Genomic DNA, 24194 nt, shown 5'->3' with positions numbered 1-24194 from the left:
GCTATTAGCGGCTATTAAAGGCTTAAAGGATTAGCGGATTAGCTGCTAAAAGGCTATTAGCGGTTTAGCGGCTTAGAAAAAGGGGGTGGGGAGCGGAAAAAAAATGCAAGACATTTTCGTCTTGCGAACAAGCCCATAGGAAATTTGTCCTGCGAAACGCATTGAAAAACGGAAAACCCTTTCGTCTAGCGGGTTTTCCGTCTTGCGAGGCATTCGTCTTTCGGGGCACCACTGTAGTTCAGCTGGAATATCATCACTTCCACTGGCCTTGTTATTAGCAATGCTTTCTAACGCCCATTTGACTTCACTCTCCAGGATGTCTGGCTCAAGGTCAACAACCACACTACCTGGGGTGTACGAGACATCCATATCTTTCTGGTATAATTCCTCTGTGTATTCTTGCCACCTCTTCTTGATGTCTTCTGCTTCTGTTAGGTCCTTTCCACTTTTGTCTTTTATTATGGTAATCTTAGTACAAAATGTTCCTTTCATATCTCCAATTTTCTTGAACAGATCTCTGGTTCTTCCCATTCTATTGTTTCCCTCTATTTCTTTGCATTGCTCGTTTAAGAAGGCTTTCTTGTCTCTCCTTGCTATTTTTTGGAAATCTGCATTCAATTTCCTGTATCTTTCACTATCTCCTTCGCATTTTGCTTGCCTTCTCTCCCCCGCTATTTGTACGGCCTCATTGGACAGCCACTTTGCTTTCTTGCATTTCCTTTTCATTGGGATGGTTTTCGTTGCTGCCTCCTGTATAATGTTGCGAGCCTCCATCCATAGTTCTTCAGGCACTCTGTCCAGCAAATCTAAATCCTTAAACCTGTTCCTCACTTCCACTGTGTATTCATAAGGGAATCATAGAATCCTAGAATCATAGAGTTGGAAGAGACCACAAGGGCCATCGAGTCCAACCCCCTGCCAAGCAGGAAACACCATCAGAGCACTCCTGACATATGGTTGTCAAGCCTCTGCTTAAAGAATTTGACTTAGATTGTATCTTACCGGCCCAGTGGTTTTTCCTACTTTCTTCAGTTTAAGCTTGAATTCTGCTATAAGAAGCTGATGATCTGAGCCACAGTCAGCTCCAGGTCTTGTTTTTGCTGGCTGTATAGAGCTTCTCCATCTTTGGCTGCAGAGAATATAATCAATCTGATTTTGATGCTGCCCATCTGGTGATGTTCATGTGTAGAGTCGTCTCTTGTGTTGTTGGAAAAGCGTGTTTGTGATGACAAGCTTGTTCTCTTGGCAGAACTCTATTAGCCTTTGCCCTGCTTCGTTTTGAACTCCAAGGCCAAACTTGCCAGTTGTTCCTTTTATCTCTTGATTTTATTTGCATATAAGCTAGTAAATTTGTATGACAAATAAATGAAACAAGTTGCAAGCAATATTCTGTATATGCCTGTAACACTGAATGAAAAAGGATCCTCCTTAATGTTGGTAACAACATTAAGCATATTTGCCGTTTAAGTCAGTGAGACTTCCAATATCAGAATTGTGGCTGTCTGTCTGATTTCAGTGGTAACAGTCTTGCAAAGGACTGACACTTCTGCACTTAAAGACATACTTTGCATAGAAACTTAAATGAATATGATAGACCTGAATGACAGTCAGAAGGGCATCTCCAGATGATCAAAGTGACCAGGCTGGTGTATGAGGGACAAGGTCATGGGCACATTAGAGTTTTATATACTCCACCAGTCATACCTTGGACTCAGCCTGGTCCTAGCAGTCACCGCAGGGTTTTCTGGAGTGGTTGCAGCCCAAAGCCGGGCTGCTGCATTCTGCACTAGCTGTGGTTTTGGAACCAACCTCCAGGGTAGCCCTGCAGAGAGATCATCACAAAAGTCCAGTCTGGAGGTTACTATGGGCCTACGCCACTGTGGCTATGCTACCCCTGTCCAGGGATGGCCATAATGTGTGTTCCAGCCAAAGCTGGAAGAAGGCATTCTTGGCCAGGGGGGTCTCCAGTGACCAGGATCTGAGAGGAGCCCAAGTTACGTACCTGCTGCTTCCAGGAGAGGGCAACTCTGTCAAGAGCAGGCAACTTGCCAACCTCCTGAATTTGGGAACACATCACCAAAAGTTAGCATTGACTTAAAGATCAATGCTTTATTTATTGGTCTAATTTACATCCAATTATATCCATTCTTCCTTGGCAGCAGGTTCCATTGAATTCAGAGGGGGCTATGCCTAAACATACTTTCCTAGGAGTAGGCCCCATTGAATTCTGTGGGATATACTTCTGAGTCAACATATGAAGGAATGAGATACTAATTGCATAATAGGAGTTTTTCAAGGCTGCGTCTTTCAATTCTGGGAATCTAAGAACTAGACAGGCAGGAAGAAAAGAAGAGCCTGGCAAACCAGGAAGTGTAGAATGAACAACGGGCATACTTTAACAAGCATCAAAAGAAATGAAGAAAATAGTTATCTAATTATCTTTTTATATGTCTTTTTTGTTTTTAAGAGATGAAATTGGATTAATTCCCTGTCCTGAAGCCAGATATAACCGGAGCCCTATAGTTCTGGTGGAAAACAAACTTGGGGTGGAAAGCTGGTGTGTCAAGTTTCTTTTGCCCTACGTCCATAACAAACTCCTTCACTACAGACAAAGAAAGCAATGGCTCAACAAAGAAGGTGAGTAATTCCATAAAATGTGTATTGTATGGTGCCCATCATTATTAACTTTCTATACAATTGTAAAGGGAGCCAGAACAAGTAGAGGAACTATTGAAGTTGCATCTTGAGTGTTGATTTTGTGCAAGCATTTTAAATAAGGTGGGGCTCCTAGAGTGATGTTCCCACAACACGGTAGGACACAGAGGAGCAAAGTGACTGAGCTCCTCCCCTTGTAAGCCATAGCTGGACTTACTGTGTCATTGTGGATCATTCTTCACCACGTAGAGTAGAAAGGTAGCCTATTGTCTGCTATATGCAAAGCAAAGAAACTTACCAGTGCAATGCAATGAAATCCTAACTGTGCCTATTCAGCTGTAAGTCCTGTTGAATTTAGTGGGACTTACTTCCAGGTAAGTGGAGTTAGGACAGAAGCTTTAATAATAAAGTTTTAAAAATATGTATGGACTTTCTGGAACAGAAATATTTAGAGGGCTTGACACCTAAGAACTTGAAATATTTTTTATTTCCATGAATTGCTGGCTATCATAAAGGTCAACAAGTCAATTGAGCTTCATTAAAATGTGAACTTTTGCAGTTGCCATTAGTGACAGATTGAGCAAAATCAATCTCAGTAGCCTGAAGACAGATACAGACTTGAATTCCAACTAGTCCTCTGCAAGAGCTCCTTCTGGTCGGGGTGGGAACTGGAATTCAGGCATGTGGCAGCATTTTTTGCCTCCTTTCCCTTTTTGCTGCTGCTGCATCCTGTTCTGCCTCTCATTCTGCTCTGGAGTCTGGAGGCTGCCCAATCCTCAAGCAAAGGGGAGATGAGTGAAAGTCACCTCCTCATTTCCATTCACAGGATCTAAGTGCTTTGGTCCTTATCACCATCTGTAAACCCCTCTTGACAATGTGGCAGTTAGGCTACCATGTCTATCAACTGACTAAATGGATGCTTCTATAAACTGCTTTGAGGTTTGAGCAGTATATAACTTGTATGAAATAATAAATAAAGACACATTTGCAGAGGAAAACTGCATTCTCTGTTAGTACCATACTGTCAACACATTAGTGTCAGAAAAAGCAGGAATCATGTAGTGCAGACCACAATCAACCTCCTCATTTTTAATTTGTATACCGCCTTTCTATCTTACAATACTCAAGGCGGTTTACAAGCTGAAGAAACAAAAATGTACATCTTATAACAATCTAATGCAATACAAAAATGTGATAATAAAACATAACTTTAAAATAAACAACCTCCATCAAAAAAGTCACATTCAACAATCATTAGAATAGTATAAAATAATAATATCAACATATAAAAGTCAAACAGAAATTCACTCAACAGTTACAATAATATCTAAACTACAATCAATAAAACAACGGCAAGCCACAGTACATAAAACAATACAAGACACATTGAGAAGCAGAGGGTAGAGCAAGGCAGGTGGAAGGAGGCCTTGCCTGGTGGAGTCCCTCCCCTCCCAGTTCTTCCTCCAGGAACAGCTCCCTTATGAGGACTCCTAGGGCGCAGGGTGGGGCAAGGCAGGTGGAAGGAGGCCTGTTCAATAAACACCTCAAACTCACTTCCACAGAGCTCTGATGTGGGGTTGGCGGAAGGGGAGTGTGTCTGCTGCTGTTGGAAGGAGAAAAAAATGCCTGTATTGGGGGATGAAGGGGTGCGCTTCTGTCCTTTGCAACCCCCTTATGCTGCTGACACGGCTGCTGCTATGAGAAGAAGAAAAGTCCTGAATTTTAAAATACAAACATTTTCCTGTCCTTTCTCGAGCAGCAGCTGTGGCAGCAGAATTGGAAGGGAGAATGGACAAGGTGAGACTTTGTCCCCTTTGTTCCCCTTCCTCCCCCCCGCCCCCCGCCCTGCACCAAAGGTTTAATGGGGCTTGGCCTGTCTTGCCTGGTCCTCTGTGGGTCACTAGCTGTGCCTGTACTGCTCACTTGCTCTGCTGGGCTTTTATCCATTTCTCCAGTCACACAATCAATCAATCAATCAGTAGCTGAACTGGGATCCGCACAGTCACAAAAACAAATTAACCGAAAAAGCCTCAATAATTAGGAGACAGCCAACCCAAATGTACAAAAATGAATGGGAAATTTATAAAGAATATTTAATTAAACATTGTCCACAAGTGAAAATCTGGACGTGTTTTGACTAAACTCTGCAAACTGCAAGTTAGACTAAGAATAATGAGACAAAATAGAAGAAAGAAATTGTGATAAGGAATACTGAAGCAGTGATAATAAAAGGGGGGGAAAGGATGAACCCTCACCTCAGTGAAGAGGTTGGAATTCATTTGGAGGAATTAAGAATTTGTGAATTAAGAAAAAGACTTAAACAACAACATTCCTCTCTTAGGAATTTAAGGATTTGTATATTTTGGTTTATTTGGAAATTTGTTATTTCTTTTGTGTTTTATTTGGAATGTATAATTTGTGTCATGTTGGAAATTCAATGAAAAGCATAAAAAAGGGGGGAACAAAAAACAACAACGCAAAATAGCAAAAACAAAAGCGCCAAACTTAATCCGTTCTGGAAGTCTGTTTAACTTCCGAAATGTTCTAAAACCAAGGCGCAGCTTCTGATTGGTGCAGGCACCCTGGAAGCAATAGTCGACAACTGCATCAGATATTTGGCTTCCAAAAAATGTTCGAAAACAGGAACACTTGCTTCAGGGTTTTTGGCATTTGGGAACCAAAGCATTTGAGTACCAAGGTACCACTGTATTGATAACATACTACCTTTTGTTTTGATTGCAATCGTCTTCATGCTTTCCCATGGCCTGTGGAGTTATCTAACTGAAACAACACTTCATAGAAATTGGTCCCATTGATTCACCAAACTAAGATTTACAAGGAGATGGATTACCAGAACAGGCATTTCTAAATGTGCACCTTCCCAATCATTTTAGAGCTCTAACAACTCTAGGAAAACGGGAAATGTCACTTCGGATCAGACATTTGTTATTGGAGAAACAGCATGTTGAAGCTGTGGGATGTCTTTGGGAAAAGAGTAAGGATGCATTTTACTGGTCTTTAAATATTTGACATTATTTCCTGATTTTTTTAAACATCCTGCTATGTGTTTGTTAAACTAACTAGTCAGATTAATCTCTCAGAGGGTTTCATTTTTGCTTTTTGAGTTACAGTCGTACCTTGGATCTCAAATGCCTTGGCTCCCGAACAAATCGGCTCCCGAACGATCAAAACCTGGAAGTGAGTGTTCCAGTTTTCAAATGATCTTCGGAAGCCGAACATCCAGCACGAGTGTCTTGCAGCCAATCGGAAGCCGCTCCTTGGTTTTCGAACAGTTCCGGGAGTCGAATGGACTCCCAGAACACATTCTCTTCGAGAACCAAGGTACGAGTGTATTTATATCCTGCTTTTAGCAGACTCCTATCCAAAGGACTGGTCAATCCACGGCTGGTTAGCTTAAGCGATGTCATAGCATCAGATGTGCCTAAACCACCATAAGGTTTCATTTTTAAAAAGGCCCATTACTGAATAACCTAAAATTTTACATTATTGTGTACATCTGTCAGGGATGATTTGTGGGTGCTAGCCGAGATAACAACCCGGGATCCAGCCAGCTTTTACAAGATTTATTAAGTCCAAAAACTACCGTATTTTTCGCTCTATAAGACGCACCAGACTACAAGACGCACCTAGTTTTTGGTGGAGGAAAACAAGAAAAAAAATATTCTGAATCTCAGAAGCCAGGACAGCAAGAGGGATCACTGCGCAGTGAAAGCAGCGATCCCTCTTGCTGTTCTGGCTTCTGGGATAGCTGCGCAGCCTGCATTCGCTCCATAAGACGCACACACATTTCCCCTTACTTTTTAGGAGGGAAAAAGTGAGTCTTATAGAGCAAAAAATATGGTGTGTACAGTACAGAGCTCTTAAAAGCATGTCTTCCTCAGTCGCTATCAGTTGCCGGAAGTGGCTCCTGCCTCTTCCCTTTCCAGCATAGAAACTTCCCCCTCTCCCTACGTAAAGACCGAAGCGTCGGAGGCTGTTCCTTTCTCTCCGTTTCCGTGTTTCCTGACAGCCCCTCCAGTGAGGCTGCTCATTAAAGGAGGCGGCTCCCAGTACATTCCGATCTCTCCCCCCTTCTCAGCCAACAGATCCCTGACACATCGGCTAGCAGAAATTACGCTGCAAATATGGATAAAATATGCATATTTTGTTCGAATTCCCACCCACCCTATCCTGGAGTCTTAAACTGGGTTACAGCATTCTAAACCCAAGTATATTAAAATCTCTTGAAAAATATAAGATTGCAGAATACATTTCCTTCAAAAGAGACAAAAAACTTTTGATTCCTGAGTATGCTAAAGCACAGCAAATACCAGCTCAGCAAGATTAAAATATTGTTTCTTGCCATCTGTTACGCTACTGTCTAGATTTAAACTTATGTGCTATAACCAGTTTGTTAAAGGGTTTAAGATGACAAAAATATGTTAGCATACTATACAAAATTATAGCCTTATGTGCACCAAGGTTCTTAGATCTAGGCAACATTTCATACACTCTAATTGGATAATTCCTGTTGCTTTTCTACATTCTGGCTTTTTATTAGTGAAAGTGTTAACTGCATTAACTTCCCTTGGAGACCTCTTTCTAATTTGTTGCTGTACTGTGGTCTCATTGATTGACCTGGTTTTGAGTTAAATAAACCAACCGCTATATAGGAGAAGTAATAGATAGTTCTGGCACAGTCCTCTGCTGGGTATCTGGTAATTAATTATACTTCTGGCAGAATCCCACAACAAGCAAAGACATTCTAATCCACAACAGATAATAGGTGCTGAATTTCTTCCCCCCTAGGAGAGGGGGACTCTCTGAGAGGGTCAGAAAAATACGTTTGGGATTAATCCTCTCATTAATCTTTCTTAGTACAATAGTTGCTTATAGCTCAACATTTGAATTGAAAACAAGTTTGAGGCAATCTAAATGTACTGTTTTTGATTCATCCTTTGTATTCCCAATTTTATATCTCCAGTCAGTAATGACTTAGGTTTGTGTAACACCAAACTCGGCATTGTACACTACGGGAGTTCCCCTCTCCCTTCTGGTAGCTCACCGATAAGAATTAACGAGCATCTGGTAGATTTATAGCCTTTTTATTACAGTATCATGTTGCGAACACATATTAGCATCTCTCTGCAAGGATAGACGTTGCTCTCTCTGACTCCTCCCCCCTCACTTCCGCTGCAAGAAGTGCCACAACGGATGTCTCTCCTCCCCTGCATCTCTGTTGTTCTCTGACATACCTCTGAGTTCGGGGGGGGGGGAGGGAGGGGGTGCCCCCCTCTCTCTAGTGATGTATCAGCCAGCTGCTCCCTCCCTTCTGGTTGCTTAGCAACTACCTCAAAGCTGGGTAGCTCTGGGTCTGCCTGTTTCTCTGCTTCTGGAAATGCTGAAAGCAAAGGGGGCGAATAGTCCCCCTTCTCTTCTCTTAGATGCTGATCTCCCTGCCTTTCCCAATCCTCGTCTTCAGAGTATTCTCTGACAGGTATTATGCATGTAAGTGTACTAAAATTGATTTCCCTTTTTATCCAGAGGGACAGGTGATAATATGATGCATATTTCAGACCATTTGCAAAAGTAGATGAAACTGGATTACAGGTGCTCCTCATAAGGGAAGCGGTGGCCAATTGTGTGAAAATGTTATATAGTTAGGAAATTATTCCTTTCCCACTGGGTTGATAGGAAAAAAAGATTGTTCACAGTTGTTTAGGATGGGTAGTGCCTGCGCCTGAGCCCTTAGGCTTGACTGTTACATATTTAGGGTAGTTATATTGAAGCTGGCAAAACCCTCAAAATCTTGCTTAGCCACCCAGTGAAGAAAAGTACATCAGCTCTTGCATTTTTGTTCTGCTTAAACTACCATTTCCCATAACCCCTGAATCTGTAAAGCTATCTGAGTTATTTAACAACTCTCACATCGTCACCCAGCAATTACAACAACATTACATTTAGGTAGGTCGTTGTGTTGGTCTGACGCAGTCAAAATAAAAAAAAAAAATTGTCCAGTGGCACCTTAGAGACCAACTACGTTTGTTCTGGTATAAGCTTTCATGTGCATGCACACTTCTTCAGATACCTGTTACATTGAGCTGCATGAAATGGAAGTCCATCAGTATCTGAAGAAGTGTGCATGCACACGAAAGCTTATACCAGAACAAACGTAGTTGGTCTATAAGGTGCTACTTAAGGGACATGGGTGGCGCTGTGGGTTAAACCACAAAGCCTAGGACTTGCCGATCAGCAGGTTGGCGGTTCAAATCCCCTCAATGGGGTGAGTTCCGTTGCTCAGTCCCAGCTCCTGCCAACCTAGCAGTTCGAAAGCACATCAAAGTGCAAGTAGATAAATAGGTACCGCTCCGGCGGGAAGGTAAACGGCGTTTCTGTGCGCTGCTCTGGTTCGCCAGAAGCGGCTTAGTCATGCTGGCCACATGACCCGGAAGCTGTATGCCAGCTCCCTCGGCCAGTAAAGCGAGATGAGTGCCACAACCCCAGAGTCGGTCACGACTGGACCTAATGGTCAGGGGTCCCTTTACCTTTACTAAGGTGCTACTGGACAATTTTTTATCATTACATTTATTTATCAATTTGCACTTTGAAGATGAGAGGAGGTGACTGTACAATTCTTAAGTTCTTAAGATTTGCTTTCTCTCTCACAAGTTCTGGATTATTCAACAAAATCATCTACTGTCATCTCAGTTTCTGATCCATATGGCTGCCCCCACATCTCTTTGTTTTGCCTTGGTGTGAATTTACCTTATTTCTTATGCCAATGTGGGTTGTAACAGAGCTGCAGTTATAACTCAAATCACTCTTTCCCCCTGTTATTAACTCAAAAGGGCAGCATCACTATGTTAGCTAGAGTTCCTTTACTATAAAATAAAAGATTTTTTCTTTCTTGCCCGTTCTGTGTTAAAGTATTTTTACTCTCTGCCGATGATAAGATAGATTCAGGTGGGTAGCCGTGTTGGTCTGACGCATTCGAAACAAATAAACAAAATTTAAAAATTGTCCAGTAGCACCTTAAAGACCAACTAAGTTTGTGATTGGTATGAGCTTTCGTCTGCATGCACACTTCTTCAGATACACTGAAACAGAAGTCACCAGACCCTTATATATATTGGGAGGGTGGGGTGGGGGTGTTCTCAGAAGGGTAGTAGGAGATGGGTGATTGACTCAATGGGTATGGTAAACTTGTTGGACTGTTAACAACTGCCATGATAACATAGTCTTACTTTATTATTCTGCACAGTTAACCCACTTTTTCCGTTTCCCCTGCAAAGCACATTCCCTGTCTTTCCTCTGCTTCCCATAGTGTACTCCACAGGAGCCGACTCCTAGGGGCCAAGATCCCTTCCCCCCAGAATATTTGAGGAGGCTCCCCCAAAGTTGATGGGCATTGCCACTCAAATGGTGTGCGTGTGCCATGGCTTACCTGCTCCCTCCCCATATTTTATTCAAGTTGGCACCCTGGTGTACTCTGTCCTCTTGTTTCCTTTCCCAAAGCTCTTTCTGTAGCCTCATTTCTTCTCCCTCTTTTCTTCCATCCCTTGCTCTGCTCTCCCCTCCTCTCTTCAATCTTCTAGTTTTGCTCCGTTTCCGTACCACCATTCTTCATCCTCACCAAGACTTCATCTTCGCTGGACATTTAAAGCAGCATCATGCCACTTCAGAGAGTCCTGGGAACTGCCGTTTGTTCAGGGTGCTGAGAGTTGTTAGGAGGCTCCGTTCCCCCCATAGAGCTCCAGTTCCCAGAGTTCCCGGTGAAAAAGGATTGACTGTTAAACCACTGTGGGAATTGTAGCTCTGTGAGGGAAAGAGGCATCTCCTCATTACTCCTGGCACCTTTAACAAACCACGGTTCCCAGGACTCTTTGGGGAAGCCATGATAGTGCTTTAAAGGTATTCTGCAGATGGTGCCGGAGGTTCATAGCAGCAGTAGCAGCAGCAGCAGCAGTACTAAAGGCTTTCTTCCTCCAGTTCTTCTCTTCTTTCAGGATTCATACAATGTGGGAGGGTTGGACTTGCAGCAGAGCTGGTTGCCCTGAACTGGGAAACTAGCACCCAATCTCCCCAGGCACCTCCACTTCCAAGGACAGGAGGAGAAATCTAAACTTAGTGCTGTGTGGGCATTTTCCCACTCCCGTTTGGGATTGGCTTTTGAGAGGCTATAGGCTCTCTTTTCATTTTAAATCAACATCATGGGGGAAACTGCAGTATTGCTTTTTGTGACATCCCTTTGGTAATGTGGGAAGCTCCAGGCTTTGTGGGGAAAGTGCTGCCATCCTCATGCTGGTGCTTAGATGCTACTTGGACTACAACTTCTGTAAGCTCTGACCATTGGTCAAATTGACCTGGACTGATTGGAGTTGTAGTTCAAAACACCTGGAAAGTACCAAGTTAGGAAGGAAGAAACATGCCAGTATCACCCTTCCGAGTGTTAGGAATAAGAGTGCAGGAAAAAGTTGTGCCAGCATAATGAGGACTTTAGGTGTTCCTACAAACAGGTGGAAAAGATTGCCAAACAAGGAGTGTTTGAAATTTCCATGGGGACAACAAACAATCACGATGGAGGCCAGAATCAGCCCACAGGTTTTGTGTTGGGCGGTAGAGTAACAAAAAATAGTAATTGTCAACTGCAGTTCACTCTTCTGTAATTGCTACCATCTGCTGGCACATTTTTATCAATCAACTAGCCCTCAAACCAAAATTGTTCAGTCTGGGAATGCTATTTGTTTTTCAGTGCAATTGCCTAAATGAATCAGTTTGCTTGAATTTTCTAAATAAAGCACATGCCCCCTCCCCCCAAAAATTGAGAATTTGCAGTTGAGGCATTGGGGAAGATGTGAGAGTGTTGGTGGGCTCTTATGTAGCTAGCGAAGCTAAACAGGGAGTACTGTATTTTTCGCTCTATAGGACGCACCAGACGATAGGACGCATCTAGTTGGGGGGGGGGAGGAGAGAAAACGGGGGGGATTCTGAATCCCAGAAGCCAGAACAGCAAGAGGGATCTGGCTTCTGGGATAGCCTCTTGCTGTTCTGGCTTCTGGGACAGCCCGTGAAGCCTCCGGAGGGCAGCGGGATGAAGGCACCCCGTTGCCCTGCGGAGGCTTTGTGCCGCTAACCCCGAAGCTAGAACAGCGCTCCGTCTCGCTGTTCTGGCTTCTGGGACAGCCTGTGAAGCCTCCGGAGGGCAGCGGGATGAAGGCACCCCGCTGCCCTGCGGAGGCTTTGCGCAGCTAACCCCGAAGCCTTTGGAGTGCAGCGCGAGGTCCCGCTGCGCTCTAAAGGCTTCAGGCGGCTATCCCTGAAGCCTGGAGAGCGAGAGGGGTCGATGCGCACCGACCCCTCTCGCTTTCCAGGCTACAGCGAAAGCAACGCGTAGCCTCCGGAGCGTGGAGGGAGCGCTCCCTTTGCCCTTTGAAGGCTTCGTTTTGCTTTCGCTGAAGCCAAGGAGCCTGCATTCGCTCCATAGGACGCACAAACATTTCCCCTTAATTTTTGGAGGGGAAAAAGTGTGCCCTATAGAGCGAAAAATACGGTAGTTTTATCTATGTGTTATGTTTGTATCCTGTCTTCCCTTTGCTCAGGAGCTCAGAATGCTGTTTTAAGATTAGGATAAACTGAACAATTTAGCACAGAAGCTTTGTACTTTCATAGCAAAGTCAGGTATCAAAAGTTATTTTGGAAAGAAGTAGGGAGTATGACATCTTGTTTGCTAGCTGTAGCATGTGCTCTGAAGTTGCAAAATTTTGGCGCTGAAATGGAGAGAAGGATGCCAAGGTGCATGGTGTCCACATGGACGTCTCACCAGGGTTAATTCAAAATTAAAGTGCCCCAGTTATTTATCCAATCCCCTTTTTCTTTGTTGCAGAGATGCTCTCTGGGTTTGGATGAGGGGATGAGGTCTGCGTGTGTTGTATGTTATATTGCTAGCATGTTAAATCAGGACAGTCTTGATCACCCTGGTGCCCTCCAGTTGTTTGGGGCTGCAACTTCCACCAGCCCAAATCAGTCTGGTTAATGGTCAGAGATTATGGGAGTTCTAGCCCAAAATGTCTGGAGGGCGCTTAGGTTGGGGAAGGCTGATTTAGAAAAACGTGATAGCAGCACTGCTTAGAGACGGTAGTAGTTAAGTGGTATGTACATTGTTTAAAATAGTAGTTGTAGTAATGTTGTTGTTTAGTCGTTTAGTTGTGTCCGCCTCTTCGTGACCCCATGGACCACAGCACGCCAGGTACTCCTGTCTTCCACTGCCTCCCGCAGTTTGGTCAGATTCATGTTTGTAGCTTCGAGAACACTGTCCCACCATCTCGTCCTCTGTCGTCCCCTTCTCCTTGTGCCCTCCATCTTTCCCAATATCAGGGTCTTTTCCAGGGAGTCTTCACTTCTCATGAGGTGGCCAAAGTATTGGAGCCTCAGCTTCAGGATCTGTCCTTCCAGGGAGCACTCAGGGCTGATTTCCTTCAGAATGGAGAGGTTTGATCTTCTTGCAGTCCATGGGACTCTCAAGAGTCTCCTCCAGCACCATAATAGTGGTTGTAGTAATAATAAATAAATAAATGTCACATGAGGAACTGAAGTGGGCATGAAGACATAATTAATACTAACTTCTGCAGGTTTTGATGGGTTTCTTCTTTCCTTTCTAGAGCTGATAGATATCACCTGTACGTTGCTGCTATTGAACCCAGATTTCACTACTGCATGGAATGTCAGGTAGGTTAAGCAGCTGAGGATGGAAATACTTCTGGTAGCTGCCTTAAGTCTGTGTGAGGCATACGCATGGTTTTAAGCATACCAACTCGTGTGCTTTTTAGCTCATGTGCTTCAAGAAAGCTTTTAATCCTGCTTCTCCTTTTTCTTTTCTTTCCTGACACCCAAGGGAGAGCTTGTATTTTGAACAATGAGCTATGGCTGTTGGTTGCATCCATCTCTTGGTTTCTGACTCATTTTGGAAATGTTGGGGATTTAAGCAATTCCCAGCTACACAGCAAATGAATGCGAAAAGCACAGGACCAGTTGTTTGCTCCACTTTAGTCCACGCTGCAGGCTTCGTTTTAATGTATCCTTAGTTGCACTTGCTTTTTGATAATGAAGTGCAGGTTCAGACAATCACATTGTGGCTTATTCAGCGGAGAAGTGCACAACTCATTGGAAGGGGGAGGGCCACGTATTCCACCGTGAGCTGCCTGGAGGATATTATTATTATAAATAAAACAGAAATACATTCACCTTTTGGGACAAGAGAAAGCCACAAGAAATACCTCAAGGCAAGTGGGGAAGACTTCCCTTTCACTGCTTCTTCTCCCACTCTAAATAAAAATGCATGAAGCCTGTGTAAAACAGCTCATGAAGCAAGTGGGGAAGGCCTTCCAGTTTCCTGTTCTCTCCTTCTCTCAAAATGCCCTGCAGAGCTAGAAAGATGGGGAGGTGGGTGCCCCACTGCTTGTCTCTGCTGCCCCCCCCCTCTAAGTCAATAAAAGGTGGAACACCTCTCCCCCTTCCCAAATAAAAATGCCTTTCAGTGATAGAAAAAGCAGGAAGGCAAACCATCCTTGCTGCTTACCCGTCTCCCAGAGTAGGGCAGAAGTTGACTGCTTAACCAACTGGAGTGGAAGGGAAGGATGAGTCCTTCCAACTGCTCTTGGGTGCTGGGCAATATGACGCTCCTAGAGGGCACCAGTACATTTGGCTCCATGACTGTTTTCTTAGGAGCACGAGAGATATTCAGCATTGAGCTAAAGCAGGCGTTCCATCAGGGCAAGCATTCTGCTTGCCAGGCAGAATGATCCCCTCTCTCCTCCCCATACATGCTGGTCTGGGTGTTCTCATGACCCCTGTGAGCCAATTTCAGGACATCTGTGGATTAGTTGAATCCTGCCATTATTATTTAGGGAAGTTTTTAATGTGTGACATTTTAATGTATTTTTAATCTTTGTTGGAAGGAGCCCAGAGTGGCTGGGGTACAAATAAAATATTATTATTATTTTAATATATTATTAATATTAATATATTATAATATTAATATTTTTAAAAACCAAAAGCTGAAGAACCTGGGGCTCCTGAAGGCAACCCCTGTACTAGTGTAATATGTTTGTAACACCCAGTCCTAGTTAGCAGCCTTGCAGCCATATTCTGTATCCGCTGAAGTTTCCGGATCATTTTCAAAGGCAGCTCAACATATGGTGCACCCCATAATTCACATGGGAGCTTGCCAGGGCATGGGACAAGGCTATTCCTGTCCAGGTAGCATTTTAGTTGGTGCTCCAGCCTCAGCTTCAAAAAGGTACTCCCATCCTCAGCAGCTATTTGTGACCAGTGAGCATCCAAACTGCAACTTTAGAGGCAGCATGGCCTCTTCCATACCAGGTTGAACTTCATTTACCTAGACTCTAAATTTAAAGCAGTAGTATTATAAATACTCCCAAATGAGAATCAGGGAATCGTAGAATTGTAGAGTTGGAAGGGGCCCTGAGGGTGCAACCCCCTGCAATGCAGGGATCTTTTGCCCAATGTGGGGCTCAAACCCTGAGATTGTCTCATTCTCGACTGAGCTTTTTTAGAGCTTTTGCTTCCATTGGTGACAACCACCTTGGGGTTTTGTTTTCAAATAAATCTTTGTACCTAGTCCAAACATTAAACAGTGCTTTCCTGACAATGTGATTTTTGAACATTCTGTGCACTTTAACCTTGTCATACCATAAATATGCATGCCAACCGAAAACATTATTAAATCCTTCCAAATCCAGTATATCTGTATTTTCAAGAAGTAGCCATTCCTTCAGCCAGCAGAAAGCTGCTGCTTCATAGTAAAGTTTTAGGTCTGGCAGGGCAAAGCCTCCTCTTTCCTTTACATCTGTTAATATTTTAAATTTTATTCTAGGCTTTTTGCCCTGCCAGACAAATCTGGATATATCTTTCTGCCACTTCTTGAAACAGTGAGTTTTATCAATGATCTGCAATGTCTGGAATAAAAACAACATTCTTGGCAATACATTAATCTTTATAGCAGCGAGACGACCCAATAGTGAGAGTTTCAAATTTGACCATATTTCTAAATCCTTCTTTATCTCCGTCCAACATTTGTCATAGTTGTCTTTATATAAATTCCCATTTTTAGCTGTCATAGTAATTCTCAAGTACTTTACTTTTTTGACCACTGTCAACCCTGTCTCATTCTGAAACCTCTCTTTCTCAATTTCTGTTAAATTCTTTTCCAAAACCTTTGTTTTAGTTTTGTTCAGTTTAAAACCTGCCAATCGACCAAACTCCTGAATCAGTTCTAAAACTCTTTTCACACTAGATTCTGGCTCCTGTAATGTCAAAACTAAGTCATCTGCAAATGCTCTTAATTTGTACTGTTTAGCTCCGACCAGTATCCCTCTGACCAATTGGTCCTTTCTTATCATGTTGAACAGCACCTCCAGGACTGATATAAAAAGTAATGGGGAAATTGGGCAACCTTGTCGTGTTCCTTTTTCTATTCTGAACTCCTCTGTCACAACATTATTAACAATTAGTCTAGCTTTTTGTTCAGAATAGATTGCACCTATACCATTTTCAAATTCATGGCCTACCCCCATTCATAGAATCATAGAGTTGGAAGAGACCACAAGGGTCATCGAGTCCAACCCCCTGCCAAGCAGGAAACACCATCAAGCACTCCTGACATATGGTTGTCAAGCCTCTGCTTAAAGACCTCCAAAGAAGGAGACTCCACCACACTCCTTGGCAGCTCCAAGAATTCCTTGGAGATTCTTCTTCATAAAACTCCAAGAAATATTATCAAAGGCTTTCTCCGCGTCCACAAATATCAAAACTGCTTTTGTATTTATATTTTCCTGTAAAAGTTCCAAAATGTCTATTACATTCCTCACATTATCAGATAAATGCCTTCCTGGGAGAAAGCCTGCTTGGTCCTTATGAATCTCCTCTACTAAGACTTTCTTTAATCTTCTAGCCAAAATGTCTGTAAAATCCACATTAATCAATGATATAGGGCGGTAGTTCTTAAGTTGGTGCTTTTCAGATTCTGTCTTTGGTATAAGTGTCACAAAAGCTTCTTTCCACGTTTCAGGTGCCCTTTTCCCCTGTAGTATGTCATTGCAGACTTCTTTCAAGGGCTGAATCAACCAGTCTTTCAGTGTTTTATAATATCTCGAAGGCAGCCCATCAGGTCCCGGAGATTTGCCCAATTGCATGTTCTGAATGGCACTCTCAACCTCTTGTTCTGTTATTTTATAACTCAATTTAGATCTATTTTCTTGAGATATTTTCGGTAGCCCATTCACTTTCAAAAATTCCTCTATATCCACTTCCTTCTGTGGTTGTTGAGAGTATAGCTGTTTAAAGTATTTTTGGAAAGCACTCCTAATTTCAGCTGGGTTCTGTATAATTCTTCCTTCCACTTCCAAATTTGTTATCGTATTTAGTTTCTGTCTCTTCTTCATTTGCCACACCAATAACTTCCCACATTTATTTGCTGACTCAAAAGTTCTTTGTCTCATTTGTCTAATCTTCCATTCAATCTCTTGGTTTATCATTTGCATATATTGAACTTGATATAGCTTTATCTCTCTTAAAATTTCCTGTGATTTTGGTTTTGTTCTCAATCTCTTTTCTCCTTCTTTGATCTTTTCCAGAATCTTGTCTCTCTTTTCCTGTTGTAGTCTCTTCTTGAGTGCATTCTGTTGTATCAAGAACCCTCTCATAACAGCTTTGCTTGCGTCCCAAACTGTTCTTTTCTCCACAGTAGTGTTCAAGTTTATCTCAAAATAATCTTTCAGAGTTTTCTGGGCCTTCTTGATTATTTCCTCATCTCTAAACAGAGTATCATTCATCCTCCATCTAAAGGAACCAGTTGGTAGTAAGTTCATCACCATCTTTACTGCGTTATGGTCGGAGCAAGTCTTTGGGCAGATTTCCACTTTTTTTATCTTCGGTGCCAATCCTCTAGTGATCCAAATTTGGTCAATTCGTGTCCAAGTCATTTTGGCTTCAGAAAAGAAGGTTCCCTCTCTCCCTAAAGGGTTTTTAGTTCTCCAGATGTCAACCAAGTCCAAGTTATCAGTCAGTTCAAAAAAAGTTTTCGGTAGTCTCCCATCTTTGGTGACTACCTGCCGTTGTGCCTTGTCCATGTTTGTAGAAACTACTCCATTCATATCTCCCATCAAAATCACATTGTACTCCAAATAGTCTGTCAGTGTCTCATGCAACTTTTTAAAAAATTCGGATTTTCCTTCGTTTGGTGCATATACACCTACTATCAAGTATTTCTGTCCATGATACTGAATTTCAATTGCCAAATATCTTCCTTGTTCATCCTTAAAGATAAACTTTGGTGATAGGCTCTCTTTAGCATATATTACAACTCCTCTTTTTTTAACCTTATCCGATGAGATAAATTCTTGACCCAATCTTTTATTAATTAAAATTTTCCTGTGGAGCCTAGTCACATGTGTTTCCTGTAAACAAATCAAGTCCAATTGTTCTTTTTTTAGAATGTGAAAGATCGATTTCCTTTTTCTAACCGAGTTCAAACCGTTACAATTCCAGCTTAATAGTTGCAGAGACATGATGCGTTTCTTCTGTTATGTCCCTCCAGATGCTCCCATAATCTCCTCGTTATCTTCCGATCCCGGTGGTGTCTTCTTGTCCAAGTTCAATTTCAATATTGCTTTTGCAGCGTCTTTCCTTCTCCTCTCTAGTAAGTCCGACGGGTCTTGTCCTTCTACAGTTTCTTTCTGTAGATCCTCCTCGTAGTCTTTCAGAAATTTATCTTTGTCTTCCACTGATCTTATTTTTATCTTTCTTCCCTTGATGCTGAAAGAAAGTCCTTCAGGGAATTCCCACCTAAAAATGATGTTGTTCTTTCTCAGCAGAGTGACCAGATCTCTGTAGTTGGACCGAAGGTCCAAAAGATGTTTCGGGGTATCCTTGAAAATTTCAGCCCTTGATTGGTTTATTTCCAGCGGTTTTTGGAAGTGCAGTCCCAAAATCTTGTCCCTTTCCTCTTTGGATCTGAACGTAATCAAACAATCTCTTATTTTTATTCTTCTATTTGTTTTACCAAGTCGGAAGGCACTTACTATTTTAAATACTTCTTTTTCCAGATCCAATTCCCAGAATTTTGCAAATTCTTGTGTAAGAAAATCACTTAAGCCCTCTCCATCAGCTCCATTGAAAGACCAGCAACTTTGGGGGCGGGGAGTCATCAATCTTTGGAATTTATTAGACCCTTAATCCAAAGCTCTCAAGCAGGTATTATTATTATTAAAAAGATTTGTTGGTAATTACATTCTTTATTTCAGCCCAAAGACCCACAAAAACATTTTCAAAAGCAAAATAAAACAGAAATACAGGGGAAAGATTCCAAGGTGGTTGCTATGTTTTATCCAAAGCATGTAGGTTTCTGTTTCTTAAAAAGATTTGTAGTTGCTAGAGATAAAGATAGGAAGACAAATCATAACATCTCTGTGGAAGCCCCAGAAGAGCTTCTTAGTCCAAAGTATTTCCCCCTTAGCTATGAAGTCTTATGAAAAATCTTTACTGTCTTTCTAAAATATCATGAACAGCAGAATGTAGTGTAATTTATTTAATCTAAACTTAGTTACATTAAAACTAGTGTTTTAGTTCCTCACCTTATTTTTTTTAATGCCATTTTTGTCCAGCTCCTATTGCACAGCCATTTTAACAGGTAAAGCTGTGCAAGGACCTTTCTCCTTGTGGGGCCGCTGGAGTGGTGGAGAAGCGAATGAGCTGTGATTGATTCAATTTGTATATCATCTCAATCACAAATCTTGCTAAATGTCCTTGGACAAAGCAATAGCCCTAAACCTCTCACCACCCCTCAATCTGCAATACAAGGATTGTAATAGTACCTCACTGTACAATGCTCTTGTAAGGTTTACTTGATCATGTGTGTGAAGGACTTTGAACAGTGAACATGAGTAAGGCAAGGTATTTTGTTATGCCTGTAAAAACCAGATTCATAAGAAGTGTACTTGAAGAAGTAGTATCAGTGACATTGCTTCTCTGCTTAGTTGAAGCAGGAGAGAGTGGATGAGACCCAATCTGACTTTTTCACATGAGGCATACAAAAATACTTTGGTCCTGCAATTCCTCTCACCTGGATTTTTGTTTGGCTACTCTAGGCCCGTAGACTTCAAACTTCCTTAGACCTAAGATCCACCTTTTAACCCTAACATGCATTTGAGGCCCCATTTCTTAACTTTTTGCCAAACATTTACATAGAGACCGTGCTGCTGTTGTGTCTCACTTTGGACCTGGTCATGGCCCTGACCCACCAGTTGCAGGCCAATGCTCTCCATCAGTCATTGAGACCCCTAATGGAACCCATGACCACCTGGGAGACCATTAACACATCCTAAAGCTTTATGCTCTCCTTTTCTCTCCAGCCCCACACATGCTTCCAAAATCAGCACCAGGAGGTTGGGGTTCCCTCTGGAGCCGATTTTGGGAGCACACATGGGGAGGAGAGGAAATGGAAGCCCCATTGGAAACAACCCTAGATCTGTTCTTATTCTGTGTGTAGGACTGTGCCTCAATCAATGGCTTTGGGGAGTATCTATTATCCTATCCTTCTTTCGTGCCCCCTCCAGTTCTATAAACCATGATTCTCCTAACCTGTCATTCTGCACCCATAGTTTATGCAGTGGAACCAAAAGGTTTCTTTACCTAGTGTAGTCATCTGCAGCCCTTGTCATGTTAATAAAGTGCCTTAGAGTTGAACTGATATGATTTCTTTGTACAAGCGTTGCAGTTTCATAGCTCAGTATCACTGGATGCTGCAACAGGAGTAATGAACTGAGTTTCTTCTGTGGAATAACATTTGCATGAAAGGCATTCTGTGAAAGGATTCTTCAGTGGAGATTGGTCCTAGGAAGGATTTATACAAACAGCAATGCAGGCCACGAATAGGTTAAATTTGAGTCTTGATAATCTTGCTGGGTTTTGCTAAGAGGCTGGCAATCAAATGTTCTTCAGTAATAAGCATAATAAGCATAAGTGCCTGCAGGTGGAGTTTGGCATTTCAGATTCTCCACCAGGGCTGCTCTGTCTTTCTTTCATCTTCCCAAAAGGTAACTTCCAGCTGTTAGATGCATCAGCTTCTCAGCGGATGATCTGGCTTGGTCCTGGCTAGCAGGAAGCCAAACTGTATACAAATATATGAAGCCAAGGAACAAATGCCCCTAATAATCCTAATTAGTTTTCCATCTTTGAAGTTCAAGGTCAGGATAGATTTGATTGCCTTGCTGTATTTCATTCTTCACATAAAAATGAAAGCTGAAATAGAGAGCAAAATAATCTGCAGCTTGTTGGGTAGGATAAGTGCATTAACAGCCTGTAGTAGAAAACCAAAACTATTTTTATCATTTCCCCTTGTTGTTGTTATAAATTTATATGTTGCGCTTCACCCGAAGATCACAGAGTGGTTTACAGCATAAAAATACAAAATGAAAACACAAAATACATAACATAATAACAGAACCCCCCACTAATGACTCCTCTCCCACAAAGACATTTAAAAGGCCATAGATTCCAGTTTAGCACAGGTTGGTAAAAGTCTTTTCCTTTTTATCAAATCTTATTTCTGAATGGCATAGGCAGAAATCACATCACTGAACTATTGAATATGGTCAAAAAAAATGAATGTTCCATTATTATTTAGCTGCTTAATTTTAGCTCTGTTTTAAAATCTGACCCTATTTTAAAGTATTTTATAAACAGAGATGTGTATTAAGAACAAAATAGGTCAGAAGCAGACTTGAGGTAGCCGGAGATGTTTCTAAAGAGACATGTCATTCATTACAATTCTCTCACCCAAAATCAGTTCTCTGTGGAGCTCTGACAGTGGGGCATGCAAGTTGTTGCTCCATTTAGATGCATGCACGTAGAATGTGCAGACTGAGTGGCTGCAGCTTAGTATGTTTCTTTCTGTGCGCACACGCTTCACAAAGGGCATTTGTGATATTGTTACACATATCGGCATACTTCTTTCGCTCCTTTTTGTACATGGAAAGTTGTACCTTCTGAAGCAGCTCTAAATAGGATGGACTATAGGATTGGCCTGTTGGGAATTTAATGAAAAAATAATTAGCTTTCAAATACCTTGCATGCGTTGACTTGCACCATTACTTTCTGCTCTGTGTTTTTCTTTGTAGTGAGTAGATTTGCATTAGTTATAACCAAAAAGAGTTTATTTTTCTGTTTGTTTGTTTTTGAGAAAGTAAAAACTTCCAATTCCCAAAGGAAGTACATAAGACTACTGGCATATACAAGGGCCATGCCCAGTGGAAAAACAAATCAAATTATTATTTGTTTTTCTTGAACTAAAATAATTTTGGTTAACTCCTCCCTATTTGGCCTAAGCAGAAGCAGCATATTATTTTGTACAATGGCAGACCCATATAAAACTCCTTTTAATTTTTGACATTGCTGAACCCCCAGCACCATCTGGAAGCACCCATTTTACATCTGTGCAACTTTCATTTGGAATCTGCCAGGGTTCTATGTATGTGTGATATGCATGAGACTGGAATCTGATCCAGAATGTTTATTGGAATGTAGAAAGCATTTAACCAGGCAGATGAAGTGATGATCTGGTTGTGTGGGGAGAGAGGCTCAAGTGGGATAAAGAAGGAATTGACTTGCTAGTTACTACTTCACAGAGTTCAGAGCTTTTACTTTCCTCTGGTTCTATTCAGAGCGACTGATCCTGTGCCTCCGCAATCATGATCAGTTTTAATATATACATATATATATACCGTATTTTTCGCTCTATAGGACACACTTTTCCCCCTCCACAAATGAAGGGGAAATGTGTGTGCATCTTATGGAGCGAATGCAGGCTCCTTGGCTTCAGCGATAGCAAAGTGAAGTCTCCGAAGCGCAGAGGGAGAGCTCCCCCCGTGCTCTGGAGGCTTCGTGTTGCTCTCACGGAAGCCGCCTGAAGCCCCCAGTTCCCGCTGCGCTCCGAAGGCTTCCGGATAGCCGCCTGAAGCCTGGAGAGCGAGAGCGGTCGGTGCACACCGATCCCTCTTGCTCTCCAGGCTTCGCTTCGCTGGAGAGGCGCTGCACAGTTTTCCCCTTCAGCGAAGCGGGAGGAGAAATAGAAGGGGCTCCGTTTCTCCTGCCGCTTCGCTGAAGGGGCGCTGAGCAGAGAGGGGGAGAATTCCCCCCCCCTTCTCCCCCTCCTATGGTCCGGTGCGTCCTATAGAGCGAAAAATACGGTATATATATTATATAGGTATATGTATAGATTAATAAGTTTTAATGCTTTTATCAGTTTTTATTGATGGGTTGGATCCAGAGTTGGCATCCTGCAAATGCAAGGGCTCCCTTTGTACACATTCAGTTACTGATCCTGTGCAGGAAGCCTGTTAGCAGAACTGGGGAAGAAGTTGTTTTTGTCCATTTCCTGCCTCGCTCCCAGTGATCCCATCCCCTGCCCTCGAAAATCTGCTCTGGAGGTTGATGGACAATTTGGTCCAGAACCAGGGGGGTGGGGGTGGGGGAGGGGGAGAGAGAGAGAGAGAGAGGTGTTTCTGAGGTTCTGGGAGGAGGAAATGGTAACCTGCCCTCCCTGACCTCACTTCCATAGCAGTGGCATCCAGAACAGAAGGCTGTTCAGGGGACACTACTGTTGGCAACAGCAAACTCTGGATCCAGCCTTATGTGCAATTTATTACTGGCTACTTTCAGTAAATGTGTCTGTACTAATTAATTCCTTTTTTGGAAAAAATTGCAGGAAAGAATTAATAGTATCTGGCACTTTAAATCCAGTTAAAGATTTACATCTTGGGAAACTGGCACTAACTAAGTTTCCAAAGAGTCCAGAAACGTGGATTCACAGGTTTGTCTCTTTCTGTGGTTATTTCTCTTTCCCTACCCCCTCCTGAAAAGAATATGGAAACGTATAGCAGTGGTTCCTCCATGACGTTTTAAGTGAGAGGAAACTACTAGTCAGTCTATTTTAAAGTTCCTGTATTTGATGTAGAAAATACTGTCCATTTTTATATAAGGGTTTTCTGTTGAAAATGTGTGCTGCCTGTTTCTCTAAAGTGGCCACAACTACCCAGAAACGTAATCTTGAGGCCATAATGGAGATCTCACTGAAAACACAAGCTGTGGGTGCTGAAGAAACGAAAGGGGCAAATGAGTTATTTACAGTTATTAGAAAAGTAATTGGAACCAGGACAGAAAGCTTCAGAATGCTATTTTATGAATCTTTGATTACGCTGGTCACTTTCCCCATCTCAAAACAGGAACTCCTAGAAATCGAAAGGGTACAGAAAAGGGCATCTATGAAGGACAGACTAAGGAGAGTGATACTTTTTGGTTTAGAAATACAGTGACTAAGAAGGGCAAGAAGAGTTCATATAATAATTAGCCATATGGAGAGAGTATCTGATATTTATAGAATGAGAATCAACAGACAAAAGGAAGTAATAAATCAAATGACTTTTTAAAAGGATTTACTGACCTGGTTTGCAGGTGATGGTAAACCA

The 24194-nt window shown here is 42.3% G+C and overlaps 1 protein-coding gene across 1 annotated transcript in view; it reads left to right on the top strand.

Moving 5' to 3' along the window:
- The window catches only part of PTAR1 (protein prenyltransferase alpha subunit repeat containing 1), a 41983-nt gene that overhangs the window by 10639 nt on the left and 7150 nt on the right, over positions 1–24194 (top strand). The window contains exons 2-4 of the mRNA XM_083403530.1: positions 2468–2637; positions 13314–13380; positions 23435–23539. Coding sequence (XP_083259656.1) covers positions 2468–2637; positions 13314–13380; positions 23435–23539 — 342 coding nt within the window. The remainder of the gene's footprint in view (positions 1–2467; positions 2638–13313; positions 13381–23434; positions 23540–24194) is intronic.

Source organism: Podarcis tiliguerta (genome assembly GCF_965153285.1).
Source record: "Podarcis tiliguerta genome assembly, chromosome: 11".
NCBI lineage: Eukaryota > Metazoa > Chordata > Lepidosauria > Squamata > Lacertidae > Podarcis > Podarcis tiliguerta.
Note: the sequence above shows the minus strand (reverse complement) of the source record. Positions and strands in the feature narration are given on the sequence as shown.